The sequence below is a fragment of the Watersipora subatra genome, chromosome 11, assembly GCF_963576615.1.
Source record: "Watersipora subatra chromosome 11, tzWatSuba1.1, whole genome shotgun sequence".
Taxonomy (NCBI): domain Eukaryota; kingdom Metazoa; phylum Bryozoa; class Gymnolaemata; order Cheilostomatida; family Watersiporidae; genus Watersipora; species Watersipora subatra.
In genome coordinates this window covers 5,156,390-5,180,852 of record NC_088718.1, presented here as the reverse complement: position 1 = coordinate 5,180,852, position 24,463 = coordinate 5,156,390, and the positions used below count along the sequence as shown (strand labels likewise).

The window sequence follows — 24,463 nt, the reverse complement described above, 5'->3', positions numbered from 1 at the left end:
TGAATTCTTGAGACCGGCTAAAGCTTTCACTGGAAGTGTAACACTAGATAGAGACACACGCTTTAAACTAAAACCACAAAAGTATCATACCACACTACGTACAACTAAAGGAAACGACGGAAAAGGCAATGAACAACTTTGTCAACTGTACTATTTACCTGGTAAGGGCTAAAACTGCTGCCTCAATCTTAGCTGGCAGAACTCTTGATCGATTAGGCTATGGCATCTCCTATAACTCTTTGAAAGGAATCTTACAAAATCCTATGCTGATTGGCTGACCTTCTGTACTATCTTTTCGCAGCATTACCACGCTTTCGGAAATGACATCCTCCCTTTACTTTTTGAGTTTAACACCTTCTAGCTTAATCGCAAATTAGCTACCGTTTTTGTAATTAAAGAAAAGCGCTGGCAACTTTTAGTGATTTTGAAGTACATAATATAGTTGAGCTACTTCTAGCATATATGCACCAATTAATAGCTTCAAATTAATCCTAAACCTAACTGGCTTGCTATTGTAGAAACATGTCAAACTATATAAAGCATTATTTGAACCTAAAACGTTTTGTTCCATTTTAGTTTTGTACCAAATTAGTGGCATTGTCAACTCCTCTGTTTTACGGCACTACCTCTCTACTTGACATTAGCTGTCGAACTTGAGAATAAGTTCTGTCTTATTATAGAGATATACAGTGAGTGTAAAGTTCTGTATACACTCTGCTAAAGATTCATAGCGGGCCACTGGTGTATCTGTACATGGTTTGCGTATCTCACTCCAACCTAGTCTTTTTTGTGTATATTTTAGTGTCTCACAGCCCTAATCCTCGTCTGCTCAACCACAGGTAAGCTTGATAGGCCTCTTCTTCCTTAGAGAAGCCCATGATATGGTGCTTTAGTACTAAGCTAATCTTTCAAGTAGTTTTCACATGTGATAGACTAAACAGTCTTTGCAAATTTGCATTATTGATTGATTTATTGATTGTTGATTGATTTACCCTTAATTATTCAATGATGAAGTATTTTGCAAGCACTGAGCTTTGCATCACATTTGTAGGGCTTCATTGGCTCAGCTATTGTGATCACACTACCATCATCACGTAGTACCTTGTTACAAAGTTATGCTTGACGTACTAACAATGGAACTACTAATTTTAGCAAGTGACAAACCAGCAATGAAGTTACACTGTACTGTAAAATGCCAACTTGAATGCCATCTTTTTGTGAATGTTACTTGTAGTAAAACAACACTTTAGGAGAAGGGTTGAAAAATACAATGTCACCCTTTAATTGAAAGCTGCTTCTATTTAACTGCCACTGTTTGGCATTTTTTGATTTTTACAAATTCACAATAGAAAATGATCACTAGAAAAATGTCAACAAAATGGAACTAATAATGTAATAATAATTATAACAATACTTACAATAATTATAATAATATTAATAATGTTACATCAATAACAATTAATTATTTTATTTTTGCTGCAGCGGTTGCCATAGTTTTAGTGATGGTGAACCTGAGAAGATCTATTATCACAATCGACAAAACTACACTCTGATTCAAAGTCGCTGAGGAAACAATCATATCCATTGTTTTCAGATTCATCCATAATGTGTTTTACAATCTTACATGAAGACTTTAAAGTGTTTTGATGAACGATGAGACAACTTTTCAGGGACCCTGTACGATGTAATATAAGCTATTGTTATGGTGCACCAAAGTTCATTTTTAACTCTAAAGCTTTATAGTTTTTTCTTTAAAGCTTTAAAAGTGACACCATCAAAATAATTAATAACTGTAACTGGCTACTTTGCTTTAATCAGAGCAGTTCCTTATTCAACTCGGTCTGATACTTCAACGTGTATGAAAACTTTTTTAACAAAAATACCAAGTCCTACGGAATTAATGACACTCTGTCCAAAGGAGAGTGCTAAATATAGGTGACATTAGCATGGCTAATTTGTTTGTAAAAGGGCTAAACTTATCTTCACAAAATTCGGATAAGCTAGTTGAAAAATACAATGCCACCCTCTATTTGAACGCCACTTCTAATAAGACGCCACTATAGAGGAAGGGTTAAAAAATACAGCACCATGGCATTTAATAGAGGTTTTACAGTTTATTGCCCTACTCTCTATAATCACTACGTTTCCATGATGCGCAGTGCTTCGGAGTTGCGCTATCTCCGAATCGTGGAAACGGCGTCTTCGCACTGAAATCACTGCGCACTGATCAGTGCGAAGCCAATGCAAATTCGCATCAAGGAAACAGCGATTGCGCAGTGGCTGCGCATAGCTCTCATGCCGTGGAGACGGATTCTTCGAGGGCCATAAACTAGTACAAAGGTTATTCCGCTAATATTGTTTTCTTCTATTTTTCCGATCTTCTTTCACCTAAATTTAATAATGGTCTGCACCCACGAGGATGATGAGGTGATTACTTTCCTAGACTTTGTTATCGATGCCAACACTTTTCGGAAAAAAGGTGACAAGTCCTAAATTAACTTTTAAATAATATATTACTTAAAAATACTTGTTAAAAATATATTGCTTTGTAAAATTTGTGTTTAGGTTTGTAAAACCTCGTGAATGTGTATTGTAAATAAAAGTATAATGACGACAGAAGCATAAAAAGATCGTTTCTGACGTTCGGTATCCGTGATCGATTCTATTTCTCCATCAGGCGATTCGATTTATACAATTTCTCTCCTCTGCTAATTTGCTGATAACCACTGCACAGCATGGAAATGTACAATCCCCTCGACTTCGGAGGGGGCTGCTTCGCAGTACTATGCACCATGGAAACATAGTGAATGTATCGTGGTATTCCAGATGATTGTAGTTTGCTACATTTTCCAGTCTGATGCTTTTAGTGTCCCTTGATCTAGTAGTCTCTGAATGTTAAACACGCTGCACTACTACTGTTTCTCAGAAACTAGCTGCTCTCATGGTTACTGCCTTCTATTACCCTGTTTTCACAACAAATCTGTGATATCTCGCAAGAAAGCTTTTGCCATGAACTCATCACTACTTTACTTTCCTTTCAACATGTTTGTGTTGGACCTACATGTACCTTCAATACACAGTGCGTAATGATTATTACTTTATTTTCTGTGTTGTTTATGTATGGTTGCACTAATAAACAAGAACAGCAGTTACACTATAAGAAAATGATGTAGATGGAAAAAACAGGAGTTGGAAATGAATTTCTATTCAATGGACTGCCACACAAGGAAACAGTTTAGCAATGCACTTTATTCACGTAAAGTAACACATATTTAGAATAAAGACTAAGTCAAGGCAGCACTGAGTTTAAAGAAGGCTTTGATGCATCACTGTAGACAAAAATGAGGCACATAAGCCAACTGTTGCCTAATTGATCCTGTTACCGTAACTAATAGTTGCTTATTACTAAGCAGGCTCATTTAACAAAGCAAATCTATAGCAGTATACAAAATATACTTATGAATATACTTATAGCGATTATAGAGTTCTTTGCACACAATTCTCTTGTCAACTATTTAGTGCCATCAAAGGAACTACATGTATATAACAAGAAGCACCATTTGTGATTGTTTGAAGTTTGTACACACAAGGGTGAATTTTGTAAGGACGATATTTTGATGTTGCAAAACGTGGACCTTACAATAATAAATTGGTAGTTAATACAGCCTTTTGCACTTCAATCAATAGGGTGCAGAATGATTAAAATACAAGCCAACTCGTGTAATGGCATCCAAAAATTTCTCTACTGAGTGCACCAAAAAACTGAACTCATTGCAGTTTATTCTTCCTTATGTAAACACGTTGCACAACATGAATCTATGTTGACCTTGCGAAAACATGCTCGGATGTTGCTCATAGTCATGAAATCCATTATGGTCTTTGTTCTATTTTGTGCACCTATGTGAAGTTCATAGACCTTGGGCCTTGTCAATATGTTGTAACATATTGTTTTAACCTGAAATGTGTACTATTTTATAATTAAGTAAATCATTTATTAGAAGCATGAGTTATTTATTATTATACTTATTATATTATATTTATTATCATATTACATATATTATTATATTATATATATCATTTTATTATGTATATTATTATAGTATATATATCATTATAATATATATAATATATATATTATATTTATTATTATATTACATATATTATATAGACCTATATATTATTATGTTATATATATATATCATTATATTATATATATTATTATATTATATATATCAATATATTATATTTATTATTATATTATATATCACTACATTATATAAATTATTATATTTGTGTTATATTGTGTTAATATTAATCTCGTTGCCATGGGAGTTACACCACTTTTGTTTTTACAATCATAGTATTTATTGCTAGGCTTTTTTCAAATTAAAATTGTACATTATAACTCTAATGTTTATCATACTTGCTAACTAGCATACTCTATGAGTTTACTCACCGAGCTATATAACTATTACATTTGCCTCTCAACATGACATCCATAAGCTATGAAGAGATGTTATCTACTTAGTTGTTTCTTTGCTCTTACAGGAGAGGATAACTCTAATGAGCCATATGAACTGACCATCATAGACATTGGAACACATTCAATAACAGTTAATTGGACGGACCCGATACCAATTAAGTCATTTCAAGTAACTGCTGAGCCGTATAATGGAGAAGGCATTCAATCTAACTACAGCGCAAATGGTACTTTGAGGGTAAGTGTTTTGAAGTATACTTGAAAATTAACTTGTACAAAATTCTACTAGATTTTATTAGAGTGTATCAATATTTTTCTACCATTTGTGATAGTTTTTGATGTTTGAGGAGAACTGACTGCTAGAATGTTTATAGATAAAAATCGAAAAAACTTGATCGTGGTTAAAACACTCAGAATAAAAACTCGTGCCAAATGATGTCACTAGTTGCTATCATTGCTATAGTTGATATCAGCTATTGGGGTCAAGTTGCAGCGTTACGCTTTTTTATTCTGTTTGTCCTTTTGCAACTATAGACGTTATCTTGCATGTATTTTTCTTCTGAGCGTTTTATTTTCAATTTTCTGATCAAGTTTTGCTGATTTTCATCTTGAAGCATCCTGACAATCAGATCACTTCAAACATTAAAGACAATCACAAAAGATATCTGAAGCTTTCTAATAAAATCTACTAAAATTTTAATCTTTAACAGGAATGTGATAGCTTGATTTACTGCAGCACTATCGGGTCATTGCGACATGTTTTTGTAAAGCTTTCAGCTAGAATGGTTTAGAATGGACAAGGTTTGACTTGACTATTATTTGTGTCAGATGAGTTTCTCATTTATAACACCGGCAAGCTTCTCGCCTAAAAGCTTAACTCTCCACCCACTACTTTCTCAATATAATGTTATGACAGGCTTTGCTTTATTGGGTTAGTTTATTCAAAATTATTGCCGAGGTTACAATATAAAGCAGCTATCAAACAATCATTATATTTTCATAGCTGGGTTTATTAGTTTTTATCTATTCTCTGATTCAATAAGTTTATTTTAAAAGTAAAAATTATGATCAGAATCTAATTTTATGTTGTTTTCCTTTTTAACAAATAAAGCTATTGGTACCGCCAAATTTTAACCTAAAATTAAACAGGAGCGTTAACGATTAAAAAATTAAATTGTCTTTACTTTTAGTGTTATGCTAAGGAAGTTATCAACTAGTGAACTACTACCATTAGCGATGTTTATCTGTTATAGATGAAAAGCACAATAAACAAATAATAAACAAACAAATAATAAACAAAATAATAAATATATAATAGCAATCTTCGGTTGTAGAAATCCTAACTAGACCAAGTTCATGGTTTAGTTCTCCGAATTGACGGTTTTGCAAGTTTCAAATATAAAAGTTTTTAGTTTTAAAAATTGTAAGAAAATAATTCATACTGCTGGTAATTCATGAAAAACATATTGAGCATGTGAAGATAACTCTGCAGTTTTTATCAACTATTATAGTATTTGAATGAGAAAATAAGTGATTTTGGCCAAAACTAAGTTACAAGAAATGTGACAACAGCAAAGTCTAGACATTTTATAAGAAGGTTTATTGGACGAGAACATTTTTTACTTCTGAAGATAAATAATTGATAGATTAATTATAATCAGTTGATATGTACATGAGCAGAGATCAATTACAAACACAAATTATTGTGTTCATAACAGTTTAGCTTTTTATTAACTTGGCTAATTGAAGCCCTAAAGCTAAGGATGGTGCATTATTTTCCTATTACTTTCTTTTACCGAAAGCTTTTGTAGAACTATGCTTATGATAGCCTAACCTACATGCATATATATATATATATATATATATATATATATATATATATATATATATATATATATATATATATATATATATATATATATATATATATATATATATATATATATATATATATATATATACAATGTATATATATATATGTATATATATATATATATATATATATATATATACATGTATATATATATGTATATATATACATATATATATACATATACATATATATGTATATATATATATACATATATATATATATGTATATATATATATATATGTATATATATATATGTATATATATACATATATATATATATGTATATATATACATATATATATATGTATATGTATATATATATATATATATATACATATATATATACATGTATATATATATGTATATATATACATATATATATACATATACATATATATGTATATATATATATACATATATATATATATGTATATATATATATGTATATATATATGTATATATATACATATATATGTATATATATACATATATATATATGTATATGTATATATATATATATATAAAGCTCTGTGTTTGTCTTTTGTTTTCTGTCGTCCATGTGTCCAGTTCTAGCAATTAAAATCTGGCAATTAAAAATTTGCATGGTGCTGAAATTGAACTTACAACGATTCAAATCATAAGTCTGCAATCACACACATATAACCATAAGGCTAAACCATTCTTATCATTCTCAACTATCTTATCTATCCTTATCACGACTGCAGGTTACAAACTAAGTATGTACTTTTTATTATTAATTAGTATTCTTTTTTATATTTGGTTTTTAAAAGTTTTTTAAAAGCTGCTTCAATATTCATTATCTATTTTTGTAAATTTGTAACTTTTAAATTTGCCATTTCAATTTCAAGTTTTCTGTTATACTCCTTCAATTTCCGGTTCTTCCAAACGGCAATCGCTAAATATGTAAAAGGTAAATAATGTTCATGTGGACTGTTGTATTATCTTGAGTAAATTGCTTCTACATTCTCTCTCAGTTCGGTCAGACTAAATCAGACAAAGGTAGTCCGATATCTCATTTTCGCATTTGTTCCAGTATCGATTTTTGATGAATAGGTTCTGCTGAAACAGTAACCTTTTTATACACACATTTCTATGTGCTAATTGCTATTATTAGTTCAACATAAACATGATCTTTATTTTTTTCCTCAGTTTGTAATAGTTGTATTAGTATCAAATCGTTTTTCATTGTAATCATTGTAGTAAAACAGACTATATAGCTATTACTTGATAATTATTCCTCATTTAAACACCTTTACAGTTGTCTCATGATATGAAGTTTAAAAGTTTGAATGGTAAAAGTTGTTGTAGATATGTTAAAAAAAGAAACTTTTCCAAAGATTTTTTTATTACCCGAGCAATGCTGGGCATTCATCTACATATAGCTATTGTTATAAACAAACTCCATTACCGATATACATACTTAAGTATTGGTGGGTTTTTATCGAATGTATGTTTTCAAGTTGACATCCCTAAGTAATAAATCTCTGTTAAATACCGCTGTCTGTTCAAATGATTTTTATTGGATAGTTTTTGAGAAAATGTAAAAGTTTCAGAGTTTATCGCTGTTAATTTTTGAAATTTATTTTTGTGAAATTTTTTTAACAATTATAAAAATGTACGTGCTAACTGAGGTGCATAGGAAACCAGCCATTTTCTCAACTTTTGACTAGTTATGCTTACACAAATTAGTATATTACAGCAGTAAAAAGCACAGCAACACAATTTGAGTGCTCTCTTGCACAAACACAGACCAAGGAAGGCAAATATAAATTAAGTGTTAACATGATTCTAAACAGGATAAAGTTACTACTGTATTAAGTTCGTAATATTATTATCTTGCGGTGAATCTGAATATAATTATATTAAATAACTATGTTTTTCTTGTTAGCTAAACCTTGAAGACCTCTTTATTCCACTTGTATTCATTGTAGAATATCCATGAGTATACTTTTGACAACCTCACGCCATACACCAACTACACCCTTGCCGTACAGCCTGTAACCTCTGACCCAAGTGTCCTAGATAAGCAGCCTGTTAGAGCTACAACTCTTCAATATGGTAAGTCAACGTTTAACTCTTCTTTATTTGGCTAGAATTGATCTTTTGGTAAGCTAGGGACCAGCCCTAGATGAGAGTTGTCTGTCCTTGTCAATATGAAGATCTTTGTACCATTATAGCTTTACATTTGAAAACTATTTCAACACGGGTGAGTAACATGTAGTAAAAGTAAATTGTTAGTGTGATAGTAGAGATGTGTTAGTTAACAACAGCAGGCACAAAGATATTATTGATGTGTACACATATATTCATTAGGTCATACATTGATTGACACATTAGATTTCAGCATTAGATTTCAGCATTAGATTTCAGCATTAGATTTCAGCATTAGATTTCAGCATTAGATTTCAGCATTAGATTTCACCATTTGATTTCAGCATTAGATTTCACCATTTGATTTCACAATTTTTATACGAAGAAATGAGAATAACTGTGCAAGTAGAACAATGATGATGTCTGTAATAATTACGGATTTAATATACTCTATGATAAAATGTATAGAAATATCAATCGCTGTAAATATAAATAGCATAAATAGCATAATGATTGATAGAATTAAATTGAAAATAAAATAAAATTTTTAACTTGCATTTTAGCACCAGGAAAGGTTAGCGCTCGGGGGTTAATTTATTCACATGACTTCATAACCGTGCAATGGGCAGAGCCATATACACCGAATGGTGTCATTCAGGAATATTTCATAGCCCTAAAGGCTCAAGTGGTCACTTACCACCAGGTCTCCCCAACCGGGGAAGTAACTATCTCAACGTTTGTTGACTTCTACAATACCACAGTAAGTCTGCATCCCTAAAACTTAGTAGGATTTAAGTAATTAGTCTAATTTTGCAATAGAGAGACTCTTGAAAGAAAATTAATAGGAAGCAGACAGTCTTGTACCCCAAGCTTGCTAGTTGATTATTGAATATGTAAACTGCATTAAAACTTTCAAATGGCTATCAGAAAGCTGAAAATGTTTGGATAGTTTTCCGATACTGAAACGATTTTTCCAAGTATATTTTTCACAGTCTTCCTAAGACTGTGAAAAACTTCCTAAGACTCAACCTCTGGAGGTTTTAACGTTAACCCCCTCTAAATGCTTTTGCTCTACATGATGTCAGGTACATAGATAGGTTTATCTTGCTTCTAAATATCTACTATAATAAGAGTTCGTCTGAAGCCACGGGTGAATGCCGGGAAAACAATTCTGCATAATATGAGATTTAAAATCACACACTCGGCTCAACAGCAAGACATGCTAGTATCTGTGACATGCAACCAACTTGCTTTATGTGGGAATACTTGTGCTGATACTTATTACACACAATGATCTCTTGCAACGCACCGGACTTTTAGAGTACTAATATTTATTATACTAGGCTATTTATTATTATATTATATTGCACAATGCGATATTGCGTAATATAATATTATTGTTATATTGCACAGTTATATTATTTAGCTGTTACACTAAAAGTTAAATAAATAGCCTCAACGTTTAAGGTTGATCAGCCTTGACCAGATTTGGATTGTTTTGTTGTGCCAAATTATGTGCTATTCAATGTATCTTTTCCTAAATTCACATATTTATAAAAACATGCAGTGAATAAGGAGTTATCCTAACAATTTAGTAATTGGATTCCAAATAGCTCACATGAAAACTGATGTTCAGAGCTATGAAGAAACCGATGAACTTTTTATTGAATGCTTTGATAAATTTTATTTACAAGTTCAAAGAAGTCATTTATTCAAGTTACTTATTACAATATTTTTGAATGATAATATAATATAATTTAATATAATGATATTATATATAATATAATTTCAAAAGATGATTCGTATTGAACATGTTTTTTTTACATTGATTAAAAAAGAAATACAATCAACCATGATTATATTATATGTATAGATATAGCCAGAGATAAACTACAACAGTGTTCAACTCTTAGAATAATAATATACAACCTCATACACTATGTCATAGAATACCATATTGTAGTATACCATTCTATTATACACTGTGTCATTACAAAATATTATATGATGTAATAGATATAATATATTTCAATGTATTTCAATAAACTTAAATATAATATATTTTATACACTAGAAATAGACTATAGCATTAACTAACCTATGAATATAATGTAGAATATTAAGCATATTAATAAAATATACACTTATTAATATGTATTTTAGTAATAAAATAATATTATTTTAGTAATATTATTTTACTATATATTACTATGTATATATTATTTTATTATATATTACTATATATACACAATATTAATATTTGCTTACATATCATTACACTGTCAATAAATAAAGATATAATGCCATATGTATCTGTGCTGATGCAAGTTGGAAAGGTCTTAATTAGCAAATAAGGAGCTACGCTTAATTTTGTTAGACAACATTAGATTTGAAAAATGCCTTTCTTATTATGTTGATGACAACCTGTTATTAAGCTATACATATGTCTAGGTAAATGCTTCAGTGGATAGAATAACAATCAGGGATGGGATAAAACCTTACACAACATATGCTGTGAAAATTGCCGCCAAAACAGAGTATGGATGGGGAGATACTGCTGATGATGAGTTGACAACTCTAGCGACAAGTAAGTTGTCTTATCTATTTTTCTGTCCTAGAATAAAAGCTAGAGCTAAATTGTTTGAAGAACGAGCGAGAAAAGGAAGGGCAGCTTTTCTCAGTTGAGGTGTACAACATATATATGGGCTATGGCTACAGAAATAGGTAACTACAGAGCTGCTACAGATTAGGTCATGTAAAATCCATAAAGGCACACTAATTGCCGTAATCCATAATCACACTAAATTGCTGTATGTCGGAGTTGTCCTTCCGCCGTTCATTGTTAATTATGTGCACCGTAAACTGTTAGCATTGAAAAAGAAACACGGATATGTTGGAGAAGTTTGACAGTTGTCAAACTATCTCACTAGTTTGCCGAGCATCAATGACAGCCTGTACAATGTGCATCCTTTCGGCAATGTTGATTTGGTGGCCATGGCTTGATCTATATATTTTCATTTATGATAGTCGCTGCGAGACTAGTATTTGATTCGAGCAGCAATGCGGCAACAAAAGAGATCCTTCAAAAAATTAGAAAGAAAAGTGAAAATGGAAGCAAACAACACCATCGTATAATGTAAACACTGCGCTGCGGGGTATTTGCTGATGCAATCACCGATGGGCTTGTTATAGTGTGAACACCGTTAGCACCAACGATCACCAAAGTATTGCGGCATCAACGCTGAGATATGGTGATTTAATGTAAACCAGTTTCAAGGGAAGCAGCTCTTGTAACAAATAAATTCTTGTTTTTCTTTTGATATTGTTAGCATGACTAAATAAATTGTGTAGAATGTGTAGATTCTACTTTTGGAAGGTATAAAACGTATGAAACATAAAACCTATTGCGCTGAAGTATAAAACAAGCTGACGGTTACTAATTGTATCATATATATAAATAATTCTCAAAGCCTGTGTGTAGTATATCAGTGTAAATGTATGTCGGTGTATATCCAGCTATAGTGATTAAAATCTAGCAATATAAAATATACATCGCAGATGATTTGATCTCAGAATATCTCAGTCTGTAGACTAGCAATCCAATTCACTACAGTACGATATCCAAGCAGTAGGTGAATGTTATCACATTCATTGCAACTGTTAATACTCACGCTTAAAGGGCTTAAAGCTATTAACTAGCACAGTTGATCATTACGCATGACGTAAGGATTATTAAGTTGGCTTTAAACATGGCTATTGTTTTGGTAAAGATTTAGACTACTAGCTTATCAAGTAAGTTACTCAAATTCATTTAGTGAATATTTTATTACTCGTGCAACCCCCAGGCATTCTGGTAGTTGTTTTATATTTTGGAGTTACCTAAAGGCAAGACGGATATACTAATCAATACTTTATTGCTACTAGATTAACACTGCCCATGCTCAAAGATTAAAGTTGGTTGGCTAATAACCGGAAGAAATAGTATGAGCGAGCAACTGCTAATTTTACTGAATGTTTAATTTGCAGGTTAACTGACAGAATTAAATTACGTTTATTTATAACAATATAATCATGTTTTATTTTTCAGCAACGATTTTGCTTATAGATGAGCAGAGAATTAGTTTTGGTGGCAAAACGCTCACGATGCAAATGTCAATCGGTGACATGAGAACATTTTTTCGGCAAAACGTAGACATATGATATATGATGACAATGCTAACAATAAGGCGATGTGTGAATGCGAGATAAAAGTTTTTTCCATGGCCACCATTCTAATACATTGCCCATCTAGTCGCCATGCTACATGCTTTGGTTACCCAACATGGTAGATAATTATGAGACAAAGTGGAAACAGATTCTAAAAATACGGAAAAAGTCTGCGCCGTATTTATATGTCTCATATTAAAGGTTAACTTGCAACAAAATTCGCATTACAATTATTTGGTATCAAAATGTTTACCTTTTTTTACTCTGCTGCATTTTAGGTGCAAAATATGTGTAAATGTGATTACAAGCTTTTAAAAGCTCAAAAACAAACAGTTCATTGCAGCCATCACGAAAACATTGTAGGTTGGAATCCCTTTATTTTGATGATGTACCCAACTTGGCGGGGTGATTGTTTTGACATGTGATGTTATCACGCGAAATGAAAAGCCAATTAAAGGCTCAATATAAAACGTCTCATACCCGTAACACTAATTTATGACAAACACTTCAGGTTCTACCGGAAAGCCCTTATCAAATATAGATGCTTGCTACTATACTGTTTAGTTTCATCTTGGTCTAATCATCTAGTCGTAATCTAATCTTGTGACGGATACTTCCTGACAATTGGCGCGAACAATTTCTGCAGCATTTTTCGACCATCGCAGGTGACCAACAGGCTCATTATGGTTATCAGAGGATGATATGCACTCCTTCGAGCTAAGGTTAACAAATTAAACTAATTTTTAAGCAAAGTTTTAAAATATCAGTGCTCAAAGTGACAGCATTACGATGATGATGAAATAGACGCGTAAGGACAATAGACATGGTTTTATTGAATGGGTGAAGTTTATTTGTGAAAATATTTCGACAAATGAGATTGCATGAAACTGTAAACAGAAGCGCATCGTGTTCAGCTACGTCTCATTTAAGCCGTTTTGGAAAGGGATTCCAACCACCGGTGTTTTCGAGATGGCTGCGATTAACTGTTTGTTTTTGAGCTTTTAGGAGCTTGTAATCACATGTTCCCATATTTTGCACCTACAACACAGCAGATTAAGTTATGGTGAAACTTTTGATACCAAATAAATGTAATGTGACTTTTGTTGCAAGTCAACCTTTAATCTTTGAGCGGTAGCTATAGAGTTACATCAATCGGCTGGTGGGCCGCATCCTATGAAGTGCGCAAGCCAAAAATTCTGTCACACAAATAGAATGTTTAAAAAGTGGTCCCTAAAATTAGCTATTTTCAGAGGTCATCTGTTTGAAACGTATTAACACATGCTCTGCTTTCGGGAATCAAATTTTGGAATGGAGAATTTATTAGATAATGTAGTCCAAAAAAGAGTGATTTTAATACAATGCTATAATATAATTATATGGCGTTGAAGCTGCTCACATTAATTGTGCAATAAAATGCCAAGTGACATACTGAACTGAACAAGTAGAAAGTCTGAACTGAAATAAAATTTCAGTTTTTTGTGTTTTGTAGAAAAACGGTATTATGTGAAAAGCTTTATGAATAAAATGTTTTTTTTTTGCATTTTTAGTTATTATCGTGTTATTTATTCACTGTATATCAGTGTAAATAATTTATATGGCGTAAAAACTGAAATGCCAAAAAGTCTGGCACCACAAAATCTGGCGCCAAAATGTTCTGCAGCGGAAAGTCTTAGACCGGTTGTAAATAATCAGTCAAACCATGCCAGATGACTGGAGATGCTGAAATAGTACAAGAAAAGGTTTGATCAAGGAGAGCAACAGTAAAAGTTTAGCCATTTGAAACTTTCATGACGAAGATAGCTTTATTAGTACAGTTCTCTTTCTTGAACATTTCCCTTCTCTTAAAGATATTTACAATTATTCTTCATCCGTAGATCCTTCTGGAACTCCTGCTAACTTCACACACTCTGATGACATCACTTCCTACTCTGCTGAGCTTTACTGGCAAAAAATACCACTAAAGGAAAGGAATGGCGAAATTGCGTAAGCCTCTTTGGTCAATATTAACAAAATTGATTTTTTTTCCTCATTAATTCAAGTACGTGTACATGTAGGATAGTTGCAAAACTAGTGTCGGTTATCTTTAGAGAGCTTAGCTTCAATACTCTTTTGTAAACTAGTTGACATTGAATGACAAGTACCCTAGTTGACATTGAATGACAAGTACACTAGTTGACATTGAATGACAAGTTCACTAGTTGGCATTGAACGACAAGTACCTTAGTTGACATTGAATGACAAGTACCCTAGTTGACATTGAATGACAAGTACCCTAGTTGACATTGAATGGCAGTACCCTAGTTGACATTGAATGACAAGTACATTAGTTGGCATTGAATGACAAGTACCATAGTTGACATCGAATGACAAGTACACTAGTTGAAATTGAATGACAAGTACACTAGTTGACATTGAATGACAAGTACCTTAGCTGACATTGAATGACAAGTACCCTAGCTGACATTGAATGACAAGTACCCTAGTTGACATTGAATGACAAGTACCCTAGCTGACATTGAATGACAAGTACCCTAGTTGACATTGAATGACAAGTACATTAATTGGCATTGAATGACAAGTACATTAATTGGCATTGAGTGACAAGTACCCTAGTTGACATTGAATGACAAGTACGCTAGTTGACATTGAATGACAAGTCCTCTGACTTAAAAATGCACACTCCTTCTCTTCGCTGCTGTTCTTCAGTGGTTGCTTGTCATTTGCACTAAGCCATACTATTTTATTTCATACTAAGCCAAGTCTGCCATTATACGTCGGTTAAATCTTTTAAAAGAGATGATGCAAATTGCTTAGCATTATTGTCAAGGTTTCAAGGTTTGTTCTCCCATGCCTTCTAATCTTTACTTTGACAAGGCAAAACAGCAGATTTTCTGCAGATTGATTACATATACGTAGATAGATGTCAAGTATTTAATCAACTGTAGCTTTGAAAAAACACAAGCTTTGTCTCAGGCTTAGTTATAGCTGAAACTTTGTAAAATTATTATAGCCAACTTTTAATTAATTCATTTTGATAGCAGTTTAAGAAAAACGCATTAACTTGAAAATGAATTTTATAATAGGTGTAACATCTCTAGAGATTCTAGTAATGTTGGATAAAAATAAATTTAAATGAAAATGTGTTGATTATTGATTATTATTCTTGAAAATTGATTATTCTTACTGATATCCCTAGAAGCTTCCTCTAAAGAAAAGTACCTTATTAGTAAGAACATAAGAAAAGCAAAACTTCAAAAATCAATCCTAGAGAAACAGCAACGGTAGCAAATTTCATGCATTTTGCAGAAGTGGTTTTGAGATAGTGAAATACTATTGAAAGTATTCCTCTCATGAAATGATTTTGAAGCAATCTGCAGGCGCTCGCATGCAGTTACAGAGACAAAGTTATTGACAAACGCTGTTTGTATCACTATTTTCGTAGCTGGATAATTGGTGATTTTTGCTATCTATTCAGTTTTTATATTAGTTCTCTTTAAGGACTAGCTGCAGTTACCCATAAAATTACTGTGGTTAAGCCCAATTTCTTCATGTCTTGCTAATGGATTTGCATCTATTTTTACTGGTCACATCCATTTTGTAATTAATCGCTTTCAAAAGTCAGCAAGCTAAGACTGCCACCCTGAATTTAGTCTTTACACAAATTAGAATATAAAATGATCTACTTTTTAAAATGTTGTCATGCTACTCTTCCTCTAAATTTTTATTAACCAAAGAACACGGGTCTACCTTCTTTAGTAGATTTTATTGTTTATCCTGGAAGAACAACACTTGGTATCATCAATCCTAGCTAATCCTATTTCACTTCAACTGTTCCACAGTTAATGGTGAGCTGGAATACTTAGTTATTGATAAGCGTAGTATGTATAACGCTACTTGTCCTGTTCTCCATATATATTTAGTATTTACAAATATCTTTCTGCTTTCACAGAATTATTGCACAATCCAATGTTACAATATTGGCTGCATGTAATGAATCTTAAAGGAAACCTAGAACGGTATCCTTATAACAAAATTTGTTTTGGTAGAAATGATGGGATCTGTTAAGGTTTCATGACTATCTAGTAGTATTTGGTTTCATAAAATCGTTATTGGAGAGGATTGAAATGAGTAGGTAGCTATAGCTTTTGTCGTCCCTATCGGATGAAGCGGAATTTATGCTATTTATTACGGGAAAGTAGCAATGTTCAGGCTTGTGCAAAATATACAGTAAAACCTCTATTTCAATGTCATGGCATGCTATTTTTCAATGCTTTGCGTGTAGTGGCATTTTATTAGAGGTGATGTTCAAATAGAGGGTGGCATTGTATTTTTCGATTAGCATGTCAGAATTTTGAAAAGATAAATTTAACCCTTTTTCTGGCGAAGCTATGCTAGCATCGCTTATATTTGGCATTCTCCTTCTAACGGATCGACATTAATGCTGCCAGTTTCAGTATTTTTATTAAACCGTTTTTCATATACATCAAAGTATCACACCGAGGTAAACAAAGAACTGCTATTAGCTGATTGCAGTTATTATTTATTTTGATGGTGTGACATTTAAAAAAACTGTAAAGCTTTGGAGTTAAAAACCGGACTTCGATACATCATAACAATAGCTGCTATTACATCGCATGACGTTCCTGAGAAGTATTCACATCGATCATCAAAATGCTTTGAAGTCTTTGGGTCAGATTGAAAACAGATTATTGATGAACCTGAAAACAATAGATGGAATTTAGATCTAGAGGCTTTGATAGCAGTCTAAAAGAACTGCTAACAAAATTCCATTTCAACAAGATCAAAGAAGGTCAAAATGGCAGTCAACTACGGGGGGGGGGGGGGGGGGAGGGGGAGGGGCATTGAATTCAAGGGTGGCTCTGTATTTGTATTCCTTCTCTTATAGTGGCGTTCTATTAGAGGTGGCGTTCAAATGGAGGTGGCAGTCAAATAGAGGTTTTACAATATCTTTCGTTAAATATGTTGAATTAAAAAATATTTCATAATTGTCTATAGTTAAATCAATGAGTGAGATGGAATGAGAAAAAATTTTGGTGAGCGGTGGCCCCCTGATGACCCCCAATTGAAATCAGTGTTTTATTTCATCTTAGGTTTCGTTAGAGATTCATTCTTTTGTGAATGATTCTTTTCTTTAGACCTATTTCTTTGCGTCTGTGTAAAGAGGGCATTTTGTTTTAAAATTTAAAATCAAATGGATGCAAAATACTAACTTGTGACACCTAGTTGTTATACTTACCTTATTCAACAATAGAGGCTACCGGTTGAGATATATGGATAGAGGTAAACAACATGAAGTGTACACAGAAAGTAGAGAGTATAGATTTGGCAACCTGACACAGGACACCCTTCATACATTCTATCTCTCCGGTTATGTTGAGGAAAACCGAGGTCGTCGTTTGCTTGGACCAGAAGCTATGTTGGAACTAACCACACTTCAGAGTGAGTAATTTAAACAAATTTTCCCATAAAAATTCACTGTAATAAATTTAATCCATTTTTACAGCCAAACGATATATAATAAATTTTTAGTAAACACCGTAGAAGTTACACGTGACAATAAAATGAAGTGAAAAATAGTTTCATGTAAAAAATAAATTGACAAAAATATTATTTATAATTGAGCTTTTTATCGTTACATGACCTAAGAGGCAATGGAATTGAGAGGTAAGCTCAGTGATATGCACGATCAGAGATCAAAGTGGTGATAGAGTGGCTTGGCGGAACTAACTTCAACTTAGACTAGCTGAAGTTTAAAAAAGTCTATTATAAGTTTATAACTGTATTATTTTTAGCTTTTCAACTTTCAGCATTCTATTTTAGAAACTACTTCATGTGTAGAGTCAATTAATTGACAGATTTTTAAAAGTATTGCATATTAAAACTATGATAAGAAAAGCCTTGGCCGTATTTTATCCAATTCTTCTACTCTGCCCTGAACATCTGATTAGAAAATATTTAATTATTAAAAGATAATAAAAAACCTCAAGTAGGTATAAGTTTGTCATTTTCGATAAGATGCAGCTTGGACAAACAATAGCTAAACATGGCAGACTGACTTCTATGTACTAAATGCACTGCATACATTTCATTACAGGCGCACCAGTTCCACCGGTTTCTGAGCAGTTACGTAAAAATTGGCTGGTTGAAGAAAGTATCACATCCGATCAAGTAACTTTTAAATTAACGAAGAATGTACAAGATATATTTCCTCAGGGCAATGGAGATATAACACAATACCAGATTCTTGTTATAAAAGAAAAGTCAAATGACCAACAGCGAAAATGTAAGCATGTTTCACTCAATGGAATGTGTGGAAAAAAAATGAGGTGATGATGGAAGAATGAGAGTAGAAAAATTGAGAAAGAGAAACGGAAAGAGTGAGATAGAGGAAGTATAATGGAGTAAACAGGGAGTAAGGACGCCAAAAATCACAGCAAGAGTAAAAGTGAGAATTACTGATAGTTGAGAAAAAGAGGGACTTTTTAAGAGAGTAAAGTCAACCTTAGTTCTGAGTGAGAAAATACATTGTTGTATCTGGTCTCCCAAAGCTAGTAAATTTAAAACCAAACACCATTGTAGCTGGGTACACAGAGAATATAGAGAATCTATTGACTTGGAATTAAGGAGGGAAAGGGAGGGAGAAAGAGGAAGGGAGAGGGAAAATGAGGGGCAAAAAAAGAAGGAGAGGGGAAGAGAGGGAGAGGGAGGGGGAGGAGGGAGGGAGGGAGGAGAGGGGGGTGGAGAGGGCAAGAGAGAGTGGAAGAGAGAGAGAGGGGGTGAAAAAGAGAGAGAGGGCGGAGGAGAGAGTGGATGGAAGAGAGAGAGGGCCGAGGAGAGAGAGGGCGGAAGAGAGAGATAGGGCAAAAGAGAAACAGAGCAAAAGAGAGAGAAAGGGGGGAGGGGAAAGAGGGTGAGAGAGAGAGAAGAGGGAAAAAGAGGGGGAGAGAGAGGAGGAGAGAGAAGGGGGAGAGAAAGAGAGAGGATAGAGAGAAAGAGAGAACGAGAGAAAGAGAGAAAAAGCAAGAGGGAGAGGGAAAGAGAGAGAAAGAGCACATTGAAGAAGGTAGACTAATATCAAGTACGAATGAGAAAATGTAACTACAAAGCAACAAATAATACAGTAAACCTTTGGCCAGTGAATGATGAAGTGTGTTCAGCTTGAATGACAAAGCAATAATCATATGGCCATAGATGGTCTCAGAGAGTTACTCATACCTTAACTTTGCTACTATTGTAGCTGGATACACAGAGAATATGATGAAGCCATTAACTTGGAATGAGGCTAAGAAAAAGTCCTTCAGGGAACCCTATGCTATAGCAATGCCACAACCGAGTCCAGCCAGCTGGTCAACAACAATAAACAACAGAAGGTGACTCTGCTGTACTTGATTTATATATGACACGTCCAACTCAAGTTTGAGTTGGACGTTGAACTCATGATTTGAGTATAAGACAACTCAAATCATGAACTTCAAGCGAGTTGGCACTTAGTAGTATAACCTGTTAATATTTATATACAAACAAGTGAAACTCACCTGTAGATTAGTTGTTGCTATACATATTTCTGTATTGCTAATGTTTAAATTTTTTTAATAACTTGATGACTTTGTTTAGGACAACATCATCGCAGTCAGAGATCACGATAGGATCAGAGAGCTGTGATTCTGAGAGCCAGTACTGTAATGGACCACTGCAAGCTCTCAAAACTTACTGGTATGGTATCACATTAAGCCTTATACTGTAGGTGGGGGTACTTGATATTCAAAACAAATAGCTTTCTTTCTTTACTAAACGCTTGTGTTACCTACTGGAGTGCTAAAGTTTTTGTGAAAACTACTGTTTCTTCATTGGCTAATATATAATGTCCTAAGTTTGACTTTTAAAGCACAGCTGTTAAAATTTGATCTTGTTTTATTTTATCACCTTGAATTCTCACACCAGTTATGTTCACTGTTCCTATTAATAAGGTATTATCTGGAATTGTTAGAAGTTATCTCACCTGCTTTAGTTGGCTGATAATATATGTATATGATACCGGTGCTATTAAAGCGGTAAAAGTTTCATATTCTGTTTTTGATGAATTTTTACCTTTCAGTTGTGTGTTTGATTTTATTTAAAAATGCACATGCATTGCATTTTTATTTAGAGGCATTATTTTAGAAAAAGCTTTAATGCACCCTTTAATAAAGCCTCAATAAAGCTTGCATTAGGACATTTGCGAATTTTTGTGAAATTTTCCATTTTTCATTAAATACAACTTTTTATTTCCTTTTAATGATAGTTTTGTCTAATCACACAATATGCACTTTGTCACAGTTTCCGCAGCACAGCCTGATTTATTATAAATTAGTGGTTTAAAATTATAAACTTGTTGCTTTAAAAACATACAAAATCAAAGATTTTACTCAATTTTCTGATAACAAAAGCTACAACTTGACTAGTTAGTTTATCTACTTACAGTGCTGCACATTTAGATTAGTGTTTTCAGTCAAGTCATCCTGTGTACTTTTAGTGTCTACGCAAGAGGGTGGACTAAAAATGACTTCTACACAGATTCTGATTGCCTAGCCTTGGTTACAACAAAGTATAATTTGACAGCTTTAATTGTTGGAATCGTTGTAGCTGTCGTAGTTCTCTTGCTGGTCTTTGGAGTTGTCTTCTACTGTGTGCGCAAAAGTAGAAAAACTACCAGGCAAGCTTTTTAATAATTTTTTGTTATTGTAAATATTTGCTACATTATTTATATATATATATATATTTATATGTATTTATATATATTTATATATAATTATATACAAACATTTATATATATTTATATATAATTTTGTAAAACACAGAAACGTTATAAAGTGTCTTCTGTAATTAAATATTAAATTATATTGCATGGATGTTGTTATACTCACATCAGTGCTCAAACCTTGCTTAGGGCTTCAGTGACACAGGATGGTCAAAAAGACTCTGAAGGCATGGAATCCAGGGAACTTCGCTCCTACGTAGAATGATGTCTACTGATAAAGTGACCTACAAACCTGCGATATCGAAAGCTAGGTCAGCATCTACATACTGCATGTTGTTGGTTTGATTAATAAAGTTATTATATGTAGCAGTGGGTGTATCTAGTGCAAACTGGCCTGAGGCTAGCAGCCTATCATTTCAAAGGGTAGCCATTGATAAACTATCGTGTTGTTAGACCCGCGCATTGTCAGCTATCATAGAGATCTTTTTTCATATTTTGAGATACGTCATAGAGAAGTTAACAAGCTCATACAGCTTGTAGTTGCAGATGACATGTTAACATATTAACATGATAACATGCTAACAACATACTAACATGATAACATGCTTACAACATGCTAACATGATAACATGCTAACACGCTAACAAGATAACATGCTAACATGATAACATGCTAACACGCTAACATGATAACATGCTAATACACTAACATGTTAACATGATAACATGCTAACATGCTAACAACATGCTAACATGCTAACAACCTTCTATGTTAGTTATTATTCGCCTGTCTCTGTATATCTACAGGTGCATATAATAAATAAAACAACAAACAATATAATAAATATAAATAAAAAAAAAAGCAAAAAAAATAAACATAAGGTATAAGTAAAAATATGTAACACAAGGTACTTTACGGTAGCCTAACATTCATTTAGCTTGTGCACACGCGAAAGCTAAGTGAACAATTTAAAACTTAATTTACTTGTTAAAAGTTTATCCTCTGATGCAGATAATAAATCAAACAGCATAAGTAATAATTATAATAGTACACTAGCTGAACAACTAAATCATATGAAATGAACAACTATGATTATGCATTGATGATGACATCATCACTGTAGAAGTAATGTAAGTGTCTATGAACAGCTAAATTTCTGATTATAGCAGCAAATTATGTCATTTCTACACCAACATTTTGTTTATAACAAAAAAATTGCTGTTAATACTTTAAATGTATAGAGAGGCAAATAAAAATAATTTGATATAGCTGTTATATTAAAGTCAACATATTTCACTAACCAACTGCGAATTATCAGCTATTCAAATATTAACTTTGTGTAATTTGTTCAAAATGAACATCTCTATATGGCATTTTGAGTTATGATGTTCAATCTCAAGTTCTGAATACCTGACTGGCTGCAGAAATATTTTTTCTGAAAGACAAATAAAATAAAAACAATGTCAACAAAAGTACAAAGTCTGTCTTTCAGATTGATGATTGATGACTTCAATGATTGATCCGTATATTCGTATAGAGTAATCCAAATTTCTATCTGTATGCATGTCTAATGTACATTATATAAATACACAAATAATGGTACTGAGGCTATCTTTAGCTAGTAGAACTCCCAGTTTGTGTTGGTATCGGCCAGGTTTTTAAAGAATCTGCCCCCCAGAAACTAAGGGTGCATCTCACCGCATGTTGTGTGTTGATTATCTGGTACATTCAAACAAGAATGAAACTTTATAATAGGACAATAGATAATAAAAGAATAATAAAACATTATTTTACATATTCTTCCTAGTATGAAATGTTTAAAGAAAATGCTGACATCTATCATGCAGCGCATGTATATTTCTGTCATATCTATATCTTATATCACTGTATGGCATTGTCTTATCTGTAATGGTTTAGTGTGAGTGTATTGTCTGAATCACCAAATTGACACAGTGTTGCATTTAAAAATACAGTCCAACCTCAGCTTTTGACTAAAATCCATTCCAAATGTCTGTTCAAACAGCGAATTGTTTGAATTTCAAAGAAATTTTCCCATTATAAATAATGTAAATCATTTTAATCTATTCCAAAACCAACATGTTTTTTAAAGTTTCTATTATTTTGCACTATAAACTTTGCACTATGAGACTGTAATAAATACATTGTAAAATATGATGAGTCTCTTCTAAATACTTCATAAATAAAAAGGCTAGGCTAGCCAATGTATAGCTGCATCTGTAACAGCTCGTACATCTTGTTTCCTCAGATTTTTGTGTAAAAAAATGTGGAGTTTGCATGTGTGCCCTAAATAGAAGATAAAAAACAAAACAGTTGTAACATTTTAGGCTCTATGTTAAATATATCGAGTTGGTGCACAAGAATTTTTTTAGTTGTGACATCATTACATGTGAGTTACTACATATTACTATTTCATAAGGATGATCATATTGAAGGCCATTGTAGGGTGTTCATACAATGTCATTTAAGTAACTTTAAAGTTTGATTACATATTGATTATTGATTATTACCATATTGCCAATTAATTGAATATCATTGGCATGAATCTTCATTATTTATTTTTTAATTACATGTAGTATTTTTATTGGATTGTAGCTCTATGGATGATACATCAACCCTGACTGATGAAATCGTCGGCTTACATATTCCGGTTATCCACACGTGCCAGTAGTTACAACAATATGATTCTGCTTTACATAATAAGTTTGTCTGAACTGAGGTCAAAGGTCATTTACCAGTAAATTGTGTCAGGTTTAGGTTTTCTAAATACAAATAAGCTAGTGGTTCTAGTAAATTTCTTTTCCAGTATTGTTGTAGTTTTTTGCTAACTTCTATCCTTAATTTAGATAACCGCTATTCTGATATAAGATGCTTTCTTATTTAGTCCTAATTTTTCCTTTTTTGGACTAATCTGCTTTTTTCATTAAAAATATTTTTTTTGCTTGTATATGTTTTTAATAATCATTTTCTGCTGATCTTCTGTTATATATAATATAACTTGTTTTTTTTTGCTGTA

General features: G+C 32.6%; 1 protein-coding gene across 1 annotated transcript; it reads left to right on the top strand.

The window, feature by feature from the left end:
* LOC137408251 (receptor-type tyrosine-protein phosphatase delta-like) lies at positions 1–24,463 on the top strand. Its single transcript, XM_068094690.1, has 13 exons — positions 1–161; positions 803–839; positions 4,549–4,718; positions 8,306–8,432; positions 9,029–9,225; positions 10,917–11,052; positions 14,546–14,654; positions 17,944–18,131; positions 18,787–18,975; positions 19,930–20,062; positions 20,307–20,405; positions 21,619–21,740; positions 24,043–24,463. Exons 1-12 carry the CDS (start codon positions 129–131, stop codon positions 21,692–21,694), a joined length of 1,494 nt encoding a protein of 497 aa, XP_067950791.1. The 5' UTR covers positions 1–128; the 3' UTR covers positions 21,695–21,740; positions 24,043–24,463.

Excerpts from the sequence above, each read along its gene's own strand:
- LOC137408251 (XM_068094690.1), top strand. The coding sequence starts at position 129 with ATGAACAACTTTGTCAACTGTACTATTTACCTG. Across the intron at positions 11,053-14,545 it reads GTTGACAACTCTAGCGACAA|ATCCTTCTGGAACTCCTGCT; the intron begins GTAAGTTGTCTT and ends CTTCATCCGTAG. Across the intron at positions 18,976-19,929 it reads AAATGACCAACAGCGAAAAT|CTGGATACACAGAGAATATG; the intron begins GTAAGCATGTTT and ends CTACTATTGTAG.